The sequence below is a fragment of the Narcine bancroftii genome, chromosome 6 (assembly GCF_036971445.1).
Source record: "Narcine bancroftii isolate sNarBan1 chromosome 6, sNarBan1.hap1, whole genome shotgun sequence".
Lineage (NCBI taxonomy): Eukaryota > Metazoa > Chordata > Chondrichthyes > Torpediniformes > Narcinidae > Narcine > Narcine bancroftii.
This window is the reverse complement of record NC_091474.1, coordinates 186,666,706-186,684,590: the sequence shown is the minus strand read 5'-3', so window position 1 is coordinate 186,684,590 and position 17,885 is coordinate 186,666,706. Positions and strand designations below refer to the sequence as shown.

At 39.0% G+C, this 17,885-nt stretch overlaps 1 protein-coding gene across 8 annotated transcripts in view; it reads left to right on the top strand.

Moving 5' to 3' along the window:
- ptprk (protein tyrosine phosphatase receptor type K) overlaps positions 1 to 17,885 on the top strand; it is a 612,998-nt gene that overhangs the window by 103,059 nt on the left and 492,054 nt on the right. For all 8 annotated transcript variants that reach the window (XM_069886984.1, XM_069886983.1, XM_069886980.1 and 5 more), the window contains exon 2: positions 12,450 to 12,572. In XM_069886984.1, the coding sequence (XP_069743085.1) occupies positions 12,450 to 12,572 (123 nt within the window). The remainder of the gene's footprint in view (positions 1 to 12,449; positions 12,573 to 17,885) is intronic.

Genomic DNA, 17,885 nt, shown 5'->3' with positions numbered 1-17,885 from the left:
TTTGTATCAAAAGAAGCCCCTTTCACACTTGCAAGTTGTCCAAGGAATTAACAGCCAATCAGCCTAAAAAGGGTCTAGAGTGGAATGAAAATAGTCTCAACATTGGCAAGAAATGACATCATCTCATGCCGGGTATAGAGTGCCTCAACCCCTTGTGCAATCCCCAGCGTCTGCAGAGGCTGGCGTTGCAATCAAGCAAGTATAGAACTGGCAGTTGCGTTCTAGGTCAGAACTATCCCAAGTTTTTGTGTGTGCAGGAACATGTAGGAAGAAGAGATTAAAACTCTGGCATGGGAAATAGCAATGGCAGAGTCTTGTGCACAATTATAAAGACCATGAGAAAAAGCGATAGCAGTCCTGACCTCCCAGAATTTTGTGTGGCAGAGAAACCCCTCCATGAGTATTCTGTATATGCAGCTGTGCATACAGCCCTTCTCTGTTGCATGGAATTCTGGGAGGACAGGTCTGCCATTTGTTTTTTTTCCCACAGTCTTTATAAATTGTGCATGATAGCGCTACCAACTTTCCCACACTATTTAAAAATTGCCCACAATTGCTATTTATTGCTAACACACCCCCAAGATCCTTTATAAAGGTTCATATAGGTCGGCATAACATCAACAGGGGCTGAAGGGCTCATTCTGTGCTGTACATAATGCTTAATTATGTTATAATTAGACACGATTAATTTTGTTCAAATAAAAGATCATAATACATTCATCAGGATTTAAGGCAGGCCCAGCATCGCTCGATGCATCATGACATCACTGATAGAAGGTAGAACAGTCCTAACCTCTTTTGCAAATGGGAATGCGTGTAGTGTCCCAGTTAAGAGTGGTCAAGTGTGAACAGCAAAAACATCATTCCTATCCTGGGACACTGAATGACCAATTTAGTGGGATCCAAGTGTAAAAGGGGCTTTAGTTTCCAACATCGTTTCTTCTGTCAGATACCATCAATGTAATCTGTCATTCAGTTTCCCTTTGTCTGTAGCCTATTGGAGATATTCTCTCCATTCTTCGCATTTGTCACGTAAATATATTTGAATTTTTATTTATCCTGATGAAAGGTCATCAAAGTTCAGAAGTATTGTCAAAGTTCATATACTACATTACATTCAACCCTGAAATTCTTTTTCCTGTGGGCATGGCAGAATTTCGACTTATCAGCATTGAAAAAAAATGTATTCTCAAGAAAAATGCACAAAAAGAGAAATGTTAAAGAAATAAATGTAAACAAATTGTGCAATACGGAAAATAAATATTCGATAATAAATGGTGTGAAATATGATAGTCTGCAGATACAGTGATTGTAATAAAATGAATGATGCGATAAACTCAGCAGATCACAAAGTGTACTTCATGTAACGAAGATAAAGATGTATAATGGATCATGTCTGAGCTCTTCATCAAAGTATGAGCAAAATGTAGGCAGGTAGTGACTCCCAGGAATTTGCTCACCCTTTCTACTTCCCATTCCCTAAGGATCAAGTTTTTCCTTCCTAATTATCCACAATTAGGTTTTTGGTGACATGAGTGCAAAGTTTGTTGGTGCCCCATTCAGCCAAGTTTTCAATCTCCCTCCTGCATGCTGACTCATCGCCCCTTTTTATACAGCCCACTACTGTACTATGGTCAGCAAATTTACATCAATCTGAAAGGTTGAAAATTAAAAAAAAGACAACAAATCCTGAAAATCTGTAATCAAAGTAGCACAAGAAAATCTCAGCAGGTCAGGTGGCAGGAAACATGGTTGATTTTAGGGTCCTTTATCAAAACTGGGAGTGAGAGAAAACAAGTTAGTTTTAAGTTGCAGTGTAGTTAGGAGGGATAAGTAGAACAAGGAAATATTTTTGATAGAATAAGACCAAATGGATCACTATGGCGAGAAGAAGCACATTATGCTTTGTCTGTGTTATGTGCAGCATTATAGGATACATCCAATGGCCATATGCATCTGATGTGGAATCTTGTTGAAGCAGGCATATTTCATTCCTTTCTCATCTCATTTTAAAGAATTCAATTCCTTATTGACTCCATGGTCACCTCTTCTGTTCCCATCCACCCTATCCCGTCTTGTGGAACTTTCCTACGCTACAGAAGAATTTGCAACACCTATCCTCACTTCTTTCCTTCCCAGCATCCAGGGGTCCAGCAATTTTTCTCACTGAAGGAGCAATTTACTTGAACTTGCAATTTGGTGCACTACATTTTGTGTTCATAATGTAGCCTCCTCCACATTGAAGAAACCAAACGCTCTGCATACTGCCTGCTTTCAGGGTGCCGGGATGACCTGAGCTTCATTAACCATTCCGACCCTTCTGTTTACAGCCTCTGGCAGTTTCACAATAAAACACAAAGTGAGCTTGAGGAACACCAGCCCTCTGCCTGAGCACATTGCAGCCTTCCAGACTCAAAAACAAAATTTTCTAATTGGAGCCTACATTGGAATTGGCTGATTCTGCTAGTCTGTGATATTTTTATTTGCTCAATTTTTCTCCATCCAGTAGTTTTGATTGAATTGCTGGGTAATTCCTCCAGTCCTGCTATTATCTATACACAATGAACATTAAAAAGCATTAATATGAATTGCTTTTTATTGAATATCTTTTAATCAGCTTGTTCAATGTATACAATTTTCAAGTTAGAATTAAGGATGATCTCATGATTCAATGTTCATATTTTTGTGTTTTCTTTCTTAGAAATAGATTATATTGACTTGAATTATGCTCTTGTTGGGGCAAATGCTGAGCGAACATGTTGGAACTGAGTATTTTTCTCGATTTGCCTGTGTAAATTTGCCTATTTTTGCTGTCCTTGAATTGTAAAAATATTAATTCATCCTCCACCATCCATTCTGACCATGTCATATAACATCACCGATGAGTAGTAGCTGGCTTTTGAAACTTGGTTCCATTAACTGCAATAGAATGTAATTTTTAAATCCGACAATTATTTGTTCATACAAATGAGTGAGAACATATTTCTGCAATAGAGTTTTTTTAAATGGATTTTGTAAATTTGTCAGTGCTCAAATTCCTTAACCTCTGTATACTGCACACCATTGCAGTTCTTTGGTATTTGTGGAGCGTTCATTTCTACATAGTTGCTGTCGTAATTGCTTAGAAGGACAGTATTCATAAAAATGAAACAACTAGAATTTGCAATTGTAAAGCATTTTTAACAATGAAATAAGATGATTCAAGGAAGTATTATATCAAACCATATTGTTGTGATGGATAAAGGAAGCCTGGAGTTAGGATACTGGCTTCGGAGACGTGCAAATTTGCATATGGTGGCAGATTGGGAGTCAGACAACAGATCAATGGAGTTATTCATGATAAAGGCAACAAAAACTACAAGCGAGGATTTGAGCAGGAAATCAGTTAAGACATTTGCCTTTTTTTAAATTGGCATTAGTGAAAGGAGGTCTTGGCCACAGAGTGGATGCTTTTTTAACATGAGGAATGACACAACCAAGTTCTATACAGCAGCCCTGCTGGTAGACTTGTTGCATTTAACTGGTGGGTTTGAACCTGGCCACCAGTGCTGACTGTAAAGTGTTTGCATATTCTTCCACTGGGATCTGGTGGGTGCTTCAGTTTCTTCCTCTCTTGTTCCAAAGGCATATGAGTTGAGTTGTCACTGTAAATTTACGCTCAGTGTATGAGTGATGAGTATAATCTTGGGTAAGTTATGAGGACAATAAATAACATTTTTGTCAATGGGTACTTGATGGTTGTCAGGGACTTTGTTTGCCGAAGGACCTTGTATCCATGCTGGATGACTCTGACTCCATGTGTAATTAGTCTTGGATATTTGTCAAAGGTAGCTTGAAGAAAGGCAATGATGTTGCAAAGCTGAATGTTGACAAAACATTTGTGAAATTCAATGCTGTGTTTCAAATGACGCTTGCCAGTGTTTTGAAAAATGAGGATCTTGTGTCTGAAACATTACAAAAGGTGCATTCATTTTGCCAAGTAACTTCCTGAACTAATGTGCCTGGAAACAATCTCTGCAAAGTTTGTTCATCAGCAGAAAAGTGTCAGTAAATGCAGCATGTGGCGCATTGTATTTTTTATGAGGTGAAGGAACTGGTGCCGGTGCTGTACAATTATTCAGCAAGGTGCTCCTTCCATCTGAAAGCCTACAGGTCATCCTGGGGCAAAGTGTAGTACCTGTTTAACCTCCCAATCAAGGTCACATGAAGTCATGGATTGTAGATGGTGGATGGTTTTTACAAGCAAATTCTACAAATTGGAATTTATGGCTATAAAACTAAAAACGCTGGGCAGATGAATCTACTGATCAATAGCCAGGGTTACCCATTCAGTATGGACACTGCATCCAAAGAAGGCAATGGGAAATCACCTCAGTATTTTTCCCTTGTATAATCATGAACTCAACATCGATTATGATCTCAGCTCAAAGATGGAGGCTTTACTGACAGAGAAGAGGCAACAACTACAATTTGGAGGGTCAAAGATCATGACGGATGGAGAGACATGATTGCCTATGCCGAATGGCAAGGCACCTGAATGATGGTGAAGGAACAATGAAGCATACTCTTACAAAGTTCAAATTCAAAGTTCAGATTTATTGTCAGAGTGCAATTCTTTTTCCTGAATTTCTACTTATCGTTAGTGCAAAAAAAACTGTACTAAGAAAAGATATAAATACAAAAGAGAGATGTCAACAAGAAGGAAGTGCAAACAAATGCAATACAGAAAGTAAATATTCAATAATAATGTTCAAAGTAAGAGTCCTTTAAATGAGTCTCTGAGTTTGTTGCTAAGGAGTCTGATGGTGGAGGAGTAGCAACTGTCCCTGAACCTCGTGGTACAAGTCATGTAGCACCTGGATCACTTTCCTGAGGTAGCAGGAAGAACAGAGCATGTCCTAGATCCTTGATGATTGCTGCTGCTCTCAGATGGCAGTGCTCCATGTAGATTTTCTCAAAGCGATGTACTGGGCTTTGCCCACTAATTTTGCAGGGCTTTCCGCTGAGAAATGTTGGTGTCCCCACACCATCCACTGGTCTGTATCTGGTTCTTGACTCCATTGAAACTTATCCTATGATGAGAGGAAGATTGGAAGTTTAATTCTGCAACAAAGAAACAACAAATGACCAATGCAAATATAACAGTGGAATAAATGCTTCTGCAACTTTAACCTTTAACTTGTCCTTATTCCAAGCAGCCAACAATGACAGAATACTTATGTCGTTTTACTTTTGAAAATATTGCAATGAAAATACATGAAAGATTTAAAAGATCAAATAATTTCAAAGGCTGATGGGAGTTTAAATGGGGACGTAAAATAATGATATTTAAGAATATAACCCATGAGAAAATTTGGAGAAGTCAATTTACTCAGTAAGAATTAGGCAGTCAATACAAATTGCTCAGATTAAGGAAAATCTTGGTAAGTCCTCAAGTTGGAAAAGAATAGAAAAATTTGACTGGTTTACGTTAAGTAAGGTACAGTGATCCTCCTGTCGGGTATAAACACCGGAATAAATCAGTTTGACAGAATGGCCTATTTTTTTGCTCCCCAATTTCCCAATAATTTAGAATAATACTCTGGAATTTTGCAGAATTAAATTACTTACAAGTAAGTACATGGTATCCATAAAAGAGAAATTACTGTATTTGGTCGAACAGATATCTACTAGCATTCACTCTCCACATAACTTCCTCTCTTTGAATTTAACTGTCAATATTCTGCGCCCTTACTCTATATTTTATTACTAATTTGTGTTATCAGTCCGAGCCTGAAAGGATGCAAGCACGCCATGTGGAAACATACTCCACACCATCCATATCTTCAAAATAAATTTATCCTGATAATCTACCTAACTTATCATTGCAGATATCAAAATGATATTATTCCCATTCTCTCCGTATTACTCTCTGGATTGTTTATAATTAACCTCCTGTCCGAGGAAGGTTTATATCATTTAAACATTTGTTAAGTAAGAAATCTGAGTTGTAAATTGTGAATATTGGAAACTTGTACCAGAATTTCTGAAAACACACTAAACACACACACGCACACTTACTTTTGTACTGTATTTATAATTTCTTTTTCAGTCTTTGCATATTGTGGTAATTTAATTTATACAATTTAATTGACATTTCTTGATGACCTGTTTGGCTGCAGCTTGTAAGAATCTCGATATATTTGTACATTGTAATTGTGCAATGACAATAAACTTTACCACCCTCTTATTGACATCCAGCTGGTCATAGCTGGAAAATCACTTTTTCTAAGTTATCATACCACATCAGCTTTATTTATTTTGTTGTGGGCTCTGTCAGCGTGGGGCCATCTCTGCGCTGACAGCCCGTGCAGGCAGCCCCAAAGTGTGGGCATCTGTGAGAGAAATAAGTTGATATTGAATAAATTATTTTCAGAATGGAAATATGTTGTGGGTGAACAACAGTTTTAAAGAGGAAGCTTACAGGATACTGCAGATGCTGGAACCTGCTGATAAACACAACCTGCTGGAACATCTCAGTAGATGGGGGAAAAATTGTTGCTTTTTCAGGCCAAAACTCTTAAGATCAAGTCCATAAGAAGAGACACCAACCGAAAGAAGGCAGGGTGGAACTGGTGGACTAGGGAGAGGGGAAGCATGACAGACAGGGGCAGTAGTCTGGCAAAAGCCAGAGGGAAGGAGTCAAGAAAAACAACAGGTTGGATGGAGAAAGATGAGTCATACAGGGTGATCTAAGACAAAGTCTACTTGCGATGGAATCTGATGAGAAGAAAAGGTGACAATGGTGGTGTAGACCAGTCACTGTGTTAATATCCTGGATTCTTGATACTGGCACATTTCAGTGGTCATGTTCTAATACTTTTCATCTTCCATATATATAGTTAATAAACTAGGTTTGTGTCAAAAGTGGGATGTCCTTGACTCTTCAAGGTTAATGTTTTTTGTCCAGGATTTGTTTTTTTTTGAGTGTGGACAACTAAGCCAGCCATGACAGCACAGCTAAACGGTGAATATGGTGGATGGAGTCCGGAGGCCCGACCCACTTGTCTTTGATGATAACATCGCCAAAAACTGCCGGATCTTTGAACAAGAATATGATATTTTCATTGCGGCGGCACACTCTGATAAGCCAGCCCGTACTCGAGCATACATTCTCCTCAATTTAGCAGGACCACAGATTTTTTGTGTACGCGGGAGAAGTAAAAGATCTTGGTGAGAGAGGAGCAATCCTCGTTCCTGCGTAATCCAAAGAGGATCCTGAATGCCTTGAGAAAATTTAGAGAAATGTACAACCCTCAAACCATTGTTACTATGGAAAGACACAAGTTCAACACACAAAATCAGAAAGATGGTGAGACGATTGACTCATATGTCAGTGAAAAGCTGCAGTTTTAGAGTTCTCTGTGAGGAGCTTATTAGAGATAGACTAGTCTAATAGTAATGAGAAAGGTGAGAAATATGAGAAAGGTGCTATTGTGTGATAGTGGTCTGACATTAGCCAAGGCTATCTCCATCTGTCAAATTCATGAGATGTTTGAAGCGAAACAAAACACTGGCTTCTCCACAGCACAGTGATACAAATGTTGATGCAGTCCAGGCTAGGTTCACAAGGAAACAAAAGTACGAGACAACAATGAAGAACCAGCCAGGAAAAATTGTGATGCAGTTTATTACTAACTGCAATAACTGTGGAGGTGATCATGCAGCTAAAAGAGACAAATGTCCAGCTTTTGCAAATGGAATCATTTTAAAAAATGCTGCAAATTCAAACAACAGACCTACAATAAGCAGAGATAAGAGAAGTGTTCACCAGATAGAACCAGACCTAGCTGATAGCAATACATATGAGGCATTCTATGTCGATGGTATAACTCTGCAAATGGCTGCTGATTCAACTGATGCACAAATATAAGAAAATGGTGAAGCTTTTGTCTCTGTGCAAGGTAATAGCACTGTGCCAAGTGTAATATCTTGTCAAAAAAGGCATTTGAGTGAGTAGAGTGAAGAAAAAAATAAGGCCATGCATTAAATCCACAAGCCTCATTGCATATGGGGGTAACAAAATCCAGGTGGTTGGTATGGTTAAATTGCAGTGCTACCGAGAGCGATGCCTATACACATAGCTGTTTTTCGTTGTTCATGAGGATGTTCTGCTACTGCTCAGGCTACGTGTATGCATTCAAATGGGCCTGGTCTCATTCAGCAAAGATACTCACCTAAGCCCACTGAAGATAATCTGTCACATCAAATTCAAGCTGAATGTAGCAACCTTTTTTATGGTGAGCTTGGAAAGCTACCTGTAACCTATTCCATGAGACTTGACCTGGAAGTGAGACCAATTGTTCGTCCTGCACATCGCATTCCTGTAGCTATGAAGGACCGAATCAAAGCTGAGCTGGACAGGATGCAGGAATTGGGTTAGCTACGTTGGTCACGTTTTCACAAGTGAAGGCCTTAAACCTGACCCTTTGAAAACACAATCAGTGAAATACCAGTACCAGGAGGAGTTCCAGCTCTGAAAGGATTCCTGGTGGTGGTCAACTATCTTGGAAAATTTATTCTGAATTCCAGTCAGCTCACTGCTCCACTGCAACAACTACTACACAAGGACAATGAGTGGACTTGGCATGAGCAGCAGCAAAATGCTTTTGAAGTACTAAAGAAGCATGTTCTGTCTTATTACGACATCAGTAAGCCGGAAACACTTATCAGTGATGCTTCACAGTATGGCCTAGGAGCAGCCTGTATGCAGGAAGGAAAATCTGTAGCCTATGCTTCATGAACACTAACTGACACAGAAACCAGATATGCTCAGTTGTTGGCAGTGGTTTTTGCACGTTTAAAATTCCATGATTATATTTATGGCAAGCCGGTGACCATAGAAACAGACCACCAGCCCCGGTCATTATACAAAAGAAGCCCATGCATGCAGCACTGTCAAGACTACAAAGGATGATGTTATGACTTCAAAAGTACAGCATCACCCTGGTGTATAAAAGTGGAAAATGAATGTACCTGGCTGACACTCTGTCTCAATCTCCCAGGAATTCCACTGTTCAGCAAGATGGTGAGAAAGACAACTTTGACATCATGACAGTCAACTACGTATCCTTCTCGCGCTTGGAGGAGTTAAAGAGACGCACAGCAGTTGATACAGTAGTTGATACAACCCTGCAGCCACTCAGCACTATCATCACACATGAGTGGCATGGTATTCCACATGCTGTTCGTCCTTATTTTCCTTTCAGAGATGAACTAACCTCATTCCTGGATTATTGCAAAAGGAGTATAGCATTATGCACAGAGAACATCCTGGTGCAGAAGCTACTAAACTGAGAGCAAGGAGCATAATTGACTGGCCTACAATGACATATGACATCAACAAGGAGATAGCACAAAACCACTCCAGCAAAAGGAACCACTTCTCCTTCATTCAGTTCCAGACCTGCCATCTTTGAATGGCACTGTCAGCAGTATTTTGTGCGAGTGGACTTGTATTCAGGCAGTTATTAGATTGACCTGCTTAATGATGTTACCTCAGCAGCTCAAAAGACACTTTTCAGTCCTCATATCAGACAATGCCAGACAGTTTACAAGCCAGCGATTCAAGAACTTTAACGTAGAGTGAGACTTTACTCATGTCACCAGCAGCCCAATGTCCCCAATCTCATAGGTTAGCTGAAAGAGCTGTCTGCAGTAACAAGCAACTCATGGAGAAATCTCACAGATAGAACTAATGTTTTCCTTAACCTCTTAAATCTTAAAAACGTGCCATGAGACACAGTGCTAGGGTCTCCTGCACAAAGACTAATGTCAGGGCAAACATGCACTACTCTCCCTGTCTCAAGGAAGCTACTTGAACATCAAATGCATAAGCCACAAGAGATTAAATCCCAGCTTATCAATGAGAGACTGTTACAAAAGTTGTGCTATGGCAGATCAAGCCAACCACTTCAGCCTTTAATGGAAAGACAGGTTGTCAGGTTGCAACCCCCACAAGGTTACAACCAGACTTACAAGGAGCCCAGAGTTTTGCTTATTCGTTCAGAAGGAAAGCTATACAGGAGGAATTGCTGACACATTCTACCTGTAGCCGAGCCTGCGCCAGCCCAGCTCAGTCTAAGTGACACTGACTATCAGGATCCTGGACCTGGGTTAAATGACAACAACATTTCTACACAGTAGGACTGGAAAGGATGGACACTGATTGGTTCAAGTTGAGTGCCTCCAGCTGAGCCGGGCTGGGAGTACAAGTCCAGCCCAGCAGCCTGCAATAAATCAGTTTTGCTCACTGAGCTTAACCTGTCTGGTTGTGTGTTCTTTCAGTAGTAGTGTAGCTGCCGCTACATGTTCTAAAATTATCAGGTATTCATGTGACAAATTAAGATTGTGGAGAAACCTGTGATACCAGGAAAGAAATTAAACAAAAATTTGCTCATCTGTCCAGTATTCTTACCTAATGCCCATTTTGAATGTTGACAGGATTACTCCCAATCTCATCACAACATGCAAGCATAGATCAAGGAGCCGAATTTGAATGGTAAACTGAGATTGACTGGCCTTGCCATCAAGTTATTATTTGACCAAGCATGGCATCAAAGCGCTTTTGCAAAGACGGTGTCAGTGGGCATCAGGGAACAAACATTCCTGTGTTTGGTGCCAGTCCTTGCACAAAGGATGGTAGTTGTGTCAGTGAAAGTTGATAATTCCAGCTGGGTCATCACTATCTGACTTCCTCACAGCAGTAACTATGGTGCAATCTGCTACTTCCTCCAAATCTCAGATGATGCAATAGCACAATGGGTTTTGTGTCCATACCAACATCATTCCTGGCCTTGAAAACATTTGGGTGAGAATGTTTTGCGGCCATCAACATTTATGTCATGATTACCAGGCATCATTGAGAAATTCTTGACAGACAATGACATTACCACAGCCAAGTCCTTCATCAATATACTTTGAGCACCATTGATGACAAACTTGACAAAACCAGCTGCATAAATACTGTGATTCCAAGAGCAGGTCAGAGGCTGAGTGGGGAGTGATGTCCTCTCGACTCCCCAAAGCCCATCTACGCAGTCTGTCAGCAATACAATGGAATACTCCATTGCTTGAATAAGTGCTTCTTCAGCAGCGTTCTGAATGTTTAATTGCCAATGAAGATAGAACAGCTAATTTACTTGGTACTTGAACCACCACCCTAACATTCATCCCATTCAGAACTGGTGTGCATTCTGTGCAATCAACCATATTGCACTTCAATTACTACAATTATTTCAGTTTGCCAACGCAGACAAGGCCCCTCAACTCTTCCTCCATTACATTGATGACTAATTTGATGCTGCCTCATGTACTCATGATGAGCTCATTGACTTCATCCAGTTTGGGGCCAACTTCCACCCCAACGTCAAGTTCATTTGGTTCATCTCTAGCAATACTCTCCTTTTCCTCAATCTCTTTGTCTCCATCTCAGGAGACAAACTCTCGACTGACATCTTCTACAAACCCATAACTCCCACAGCTACCTTGACTACACCTCTTTCCACCCAGTTCCCTGTAAGGATTCCATTCCATTCTCTCAATTCCTCCATCTGCATCACATCTGCACCCTGGATAAGGACTTCCATGCCAGATCATCAGAGATGTTTACCTCCTTCAAACAATGTGGCTACCACTCATCAGACACCTGCATGTCCTCCACTACACGCACAACTGCCTTGGCCTCCTCTGCCATCACGCGCAGTGGAACATGAATGTGACACCAATCAAATCATACCCAACAGTACCGTGCAACAATCAATCCAGTACAACAATTAAAGAGCAGAAATAATTTTAAGATACTTGACCATAAGATATCAGTTAATGGGCATCTTGAGAACCAAAATGTGTCCAAGCTCTCAAGGTTGTGTGATGGAAATGCCTTTGTCTTTGGTCAAGAACATACACAGGAAATATCAGAAAACTGCATATATATCAGCCTGGAGGTAGATAGAAATATAACATTTGAATATGACTGAAGTTATTAGACAAATACATGATAATAAAATGGGATTATTGGATGTGGGTGCTTGATGGTCCAGTATTGATGTGGTGGGATAAAGAGCCTGCTTCTGCATGATTTGACTTTGGTCAGAAATGTAGACACTCGGATAAACTTGTGAATTGTACTGGGATCAACATTTGCATTTAATTCCCAGTCAATATTGGAGTAGATTGATTCAATGGAAAATTGAGAGGAATATTAGAGTCTTACTTATTGTCATATGGGGCTTACGATCTCATAAGGGAAGCTGCCAAGAAGAAAATAATTGCCTGGTGCAAACTTGTGTATCCACCAATTAAATTATGGGATCTAACGGGAAATTTTAAGGTATAGCAAAGTGATTGATTGGTTTATTTATTTTTATATTTTCCCACTTCCTAATGTATTGGATTTTTTTTTGCCACAGGAGGTTGTACCTTTGATGATGGCTTGGAACCATGTCAATACTGGCAAGATCTGGAAGATGATTTTGATTGGAGGCATGTCAGGTCTGAAGATGCATTGCACTTGCAGCCCAGTGTGCCACAAGGTAAGGGGACAAAGAAACAACATGTGAAGCTGTAATGATTTCAATTTTATGAAACTGGGGTTTGAGAAATGTGTTCAGTCTTAATGCTGAAAAATAATTAGTTTATTGCTGATGCACATACCTGAATATTGAAGTCATCTTTTAGCTAAGATTATTGGGAATTTACATTTAATTTAAAATAATTTGCCAGGAATAGGTTCAGAATTGAAGAAATAGAACATGATGTACCGGTATATGTTGTGCTGGAGTACATTTAGCTAAACTATTTAGCAGGATAAAGGAAGCTGAGGTGATTCCAATCATTTTGCCTGAAAGGCTAAAGTAAAATTAAAGTACAATCAATTTTGTTTGGTATACATTGTCAAAGTGAGATTGAAATTTGAAGAGATATTGGTTAAGTGATCTTGTCATCTTTCCTTTTGTGAACATCTAATTTGACTCTGTGGAGGCAGTGAGCAAAGGAACTAAGGAAGTATGTTGCTTTCAATTAGAGGACATTTTTGATTAGCTTGTATAATTTTGCAGTTGTAGAGAAGGTTATCTTGAATATATTTTAATGAATGTGTTGATTTTCAAAATGGCATTTAATGCCTTGCGATGTGACTTTTAATGTTAATTAATGTAAGACAACAGAAAGATTTACGTAGTAGTTACACATGGAGTGTAAGGAGACAGACCAACAAAAAGGCGAGGCATTATAGTTGTTTTCAATAAGGTTGTGAGTTAATTGGAAACCTGATGTTGAATGCATTTTGATCTTAAACTTGAATTTTCTGGTGTGCAGATCATTCAAATTCATGGCCATATAAGCTAGAAATCCCTGGATGAATCCCTCTGTCAAGTTTCCAACATGTCCACCTTAGCGCATTAGCTTCAGTCATGTCATGCATAAAATTTCCTGTGCATCTGGTGAAGGTGACCCTTCACCCACCATCTCACTAACCTGTCTACAGATTTGGAAACAGTTGCACATTCCTTCTCCATTATCTTCAATGGTCACTGAAGATATTTATGTGAGATACTGCCCCAAGAAGGCGGTCATCATCGTGAAGGATTCCATCATCTCAGGCAGAAGATGCAGAAGTCTGAATCGACCACCTCTCAGTTCTCGAACAGTTATTTTTCAACAGTTGTCAGCCTCTTGTCCCTCCCGTACTACCCTAACCATAAACTCATCTGGGACCACCAACAGATCTATCTTCACTCTTTTTTTTTTAATTTTTTTTATTTTTCACACCATAAATCACATTAGCCATGATATACACTATTTCTTTTTCACACATATACAGTGACTTTTTCTCCCCCCCCCCCTTACCTCCCAAACCACCCCCCCACCACCCCCTCATCCATTTTAGGTATACAATCTAGGTTGCATTAAGCCAGTCAGACAATGTTGTCATTCAACAAAATTACACCAGAAATTCTACTGAGTCCATTCTTTTCTTTCCTTCTCCTTCCATCAACTTAGGTAATGTTTGTCCCCGGTAGGTTTTCGCTATTGTATTTAATGTAAGGCTCCTATACTTGTTTGAATATTTCAATATTATTTCTTAACCTATATGTTATTTTTTCTAATGGAATACATTTATTCATTTAAATTTAGTAGTTTCTTCCTTTTAATTTGGTTATGTATTCCATTAATATTTAAAGACATATAGTTCAGCGTAGCCCTTTTATATTTTGTTTATCTTCTCTTTCCGTTTTTCCATCATTTCCTTTCCTCCTTTTCCATTTCTGTTTTCTTATTTTCAACTCTTTATAAGACAACATTCCTACAACATCCAACATTTTCCTTATTCTCCTATTTCTATCTTATTTATCCCCAATCTCCCCTTCACCTCCTGAGTTGTCCTTTATCCCTTGTCGGACAACCACATCTCCCCTCTCCATTTGGATTTGCGAATCCACTCGCAAGCGTCAACTGATTTTGCAGTGACCGCTATTTCCCCCCGCCCCGCCCCCCCCAGAAAAGATTTCACTTTTCATATGTCACAAAGGTCACTCTTTTAATTCCCTCCTTATTCTCTCTATTCCATTACCTTCCCTTATTAATTCTTGTCTATACTATCTATATTTTCCTCTAAGTACAGATACATTCACGTATGCTCATTGTCTCTATTCACTCTTATACCTCTTTACCCGCATACATATCAATCGTGATCATTTTTACTCTCATTACCCGTCTTCATCCCTCAGTCTATTTTTGTCTTTACCCACATACATATCAATCGTGATCATTTTAACTCTCATTACCCGTCTTCCTCCCTCAGTCTATTTTTGTAATTGTTCTGCAAATTTTCGTGCTTCTTCTGGATCCGAGAATAGTCTGTTTTGTTGTCCTGGAATAAATATTTTCAATACCACTGGATGCTTTAGTATAAATTTATACCCTTTCTTCCATAAAATCGCCTTTGCTGTATGGAACTCTTTTCTCTTCTTTAGGAGTTCAAAACTTATATTTGGATAAATGAAGATTTTTTGCCCTTTATACTCCAGTGGTTTGTTGCCCTCTCTTACTTTTTCCATTGTCTTCTCCAGTACCTTTTCTCTTGTAGTATATCTTAGGAATTTTACTACAATAGATCTTGGTTTTTGTTGTGGTTGTGGTTTAGAGGCCAATACTCTATGTGCCCTTTCTATTTCCATTTCTTGCTGTAGTTCTGGACATCCTAGGGTCTTAGGGATCCACTCTTTTATAAACTCCCTCATATTCTTGCCTTCTTCATCTTCCTTAAGGCCCACTATCTTTATGTTATTTCTTCTGTTATGGTTTTCCATTGTATCTATTTTTTGAGCTAGTAGTTCTTGTGTCTCTTTAGTTTTTTTATTAGATTTCTCCAATTTCTTTTTTAAGTCTTCTACCTCCATTTCTGCTGCTACTGCCCGTTCTTCCATCTTGTCCATTTTCTTTCCCATTTCTGTTAAGGTCATCTCCATTTTATTTATTTTCTCTTCTGTGTTGTTTATTATTTTTCTTAAATCCTTAAATTCCTGTGTTTGCCATTCTTTAAATGACTCCATGTATCCTTTAATAAGAGCAAGTATATCCTTTACCTTGCCTTTCTTTTCTTCTTCTATTTCACTGTACTCTTCCTCTTCCTCTTCTTCTTCCTCTGGGTTGACCATCTGTTGTTTCTTTGGTGCCCTTTCCTCCTCTTCTTTCTTGTTTCTATTGTCTTCTGTGGTCTCTTCTTGCTGCAGGTGTTCTGCAGCTGTCGTTGCCGGCTGTGGAGATCGACTCCCCAGCTGGTCCCCCCTCCCGTCGGTGTGTTTTTTTTCATTCGCATCGCGCATGCGCGATACTTCGCGCATGCGCGGTTGCGCACTTTTACTCGGCTCTGCGAGCCATTTTTGTAGTCCATTATTTACCGATCTGAGGGAGCGGGTTTCTCTCTCCGCAGCGGGCCTCTTCGGACAGGTAAGGCCTTCACCTTTTTCCTCCTTTGTCTTCTCTTCCTCTCTTCTTACCATTGCTTTCGATTTTTCTTTTTTTGTCGCCATCTTCTTTCCACCTTTATACTCACTTTTCTGTAATTTTTATTTCTGTGCCTTTGTGTTTTCCTTTGTTTTTCCCGACTTTTCTGGAGAGGGCTGGAGTTCACCGTCCGGCCACTACTCCATCACGTGACTCCCCTCAGATCTATCTTCACTCTTGAGACATCACTTTTTTCTTGCACTAAATGCAAATGTGAAATACATATATTATATAACATGCGCACGCACTCACTTTTGTACTGTATTTATCATTTCTTTTTCAGTCTTGGCATATTGTGGTAATTTAGTTTATACAATTTAATTGACATTTCTTGATGACCTGTTTGGCTGCAGCTTGTAAATCCAGCTTTATTTGCACACCAGCTTTATTTATTTTGTTGGGGGCTCTGTCAGAGTTGTACTTGACCCCTTCCTTCTTTCATCTGAACACTTCTGCTTGACAGCATCCATAGAAAACTTGGTTTTAGTCCTTCACTAGCCCTCTTGGATATTCCACTGTTTTGTTACAAGCAAACAACCTTTTTAATTTTTTTTGTTTGAAACTAAAGGGACTTTGTTCGCACTTACAAAGGAACAGCAATGGAAAATTCACCAGACAGTGATAAATTCAAAATAATTGTTTTTATTAAACTATCAATAACAAAAATTTCTTACTTATTTCTAAATTTAACTCCACTATGCACAAATGGAAAATGTGTTTGTTTGTGTGTGTGTAATTAAAGTCCCACTTTGAGAAGCTGATTTTTAAAACTTCAGCATCATTTTAGTCTTTCTTGAAGGTCTTAAATTCTCAGTTCAGAAATAATTATAAAGCACTTTTAAACATCATATTGTTACGAACCCAGAGGACCCCAAAACCCAACAGCAATAGAAATTCACCAAGGCAAATAGTTACTTAAACAAAATTAGCTTTTAATTTTCTTTAAACATAAAAACAGGAACAAACTTTAACTTATTACTATTAACTTAACTCAACCTAACTTAATTCCCTTCTAATTCTGTGTAATTTGTATATGTTCAGGAAAGTTCTTTGGTTTAATAGTCCAGTCATTGACTTCTCCAAGTTCACCAGTATCAGGCAATTTTTATACTGTGCACAGAATTTAACATTTATGAATTTTCTCCAGGGTCTGGTGCTTAAACGTAAATGGTTACCACTCAGGAAGGTTCTTGTTGGTTTCAGAGAGAGATTTGTTGCTCGTTGGATAATCCACAAACTGATTCCTTCCGATCAGCCACTTCAGTGTCTTGCCGAAGAAATTTGCCCATCAGGGTTTTCCAGATGATAATTTCTTTCTTTCAGGTCCTTTTCTGTTTTCCACAAACTAATTCCCTCTGATCTGTCACTGGTTTGGAAGGAACTTGAGAAGTAGGTGCAAATGGAACAAAGTCCAGGCTCAAGTGCTAATAAAGATCTTTCAAGGATTGGCTTTGGAGCCTTGGGAGAAATTGGTTTTTACATGCAATGCTGACCAAACAAGGATCCTGACAATGCATTCGCTCAATTTAGAAGTATGATCTTGTTAGCAAACTCCTTCATTTCTCTGTAATCTTTTTCCCTCTTCACCTTGTGCTGTACACACTTCTCATTCTGGCCTCTTGGTTGTTCCAGAATCTCATTGAGTCACTATTCAAATGTGTACCTTCATTTGCAAATTTCTTGGATTCTCTCTCCATCAGTGTTATTTTTATATATTAACATGTTGGTTGTGTCAGAATCTGTAAAAGATTGGCAAAGTTTGCCCTGTTAAAACAAATTATTGGCAGATTCATCATTAAAATGCTTTTCAAGCATAATTTTTATTCATAAAATTATAT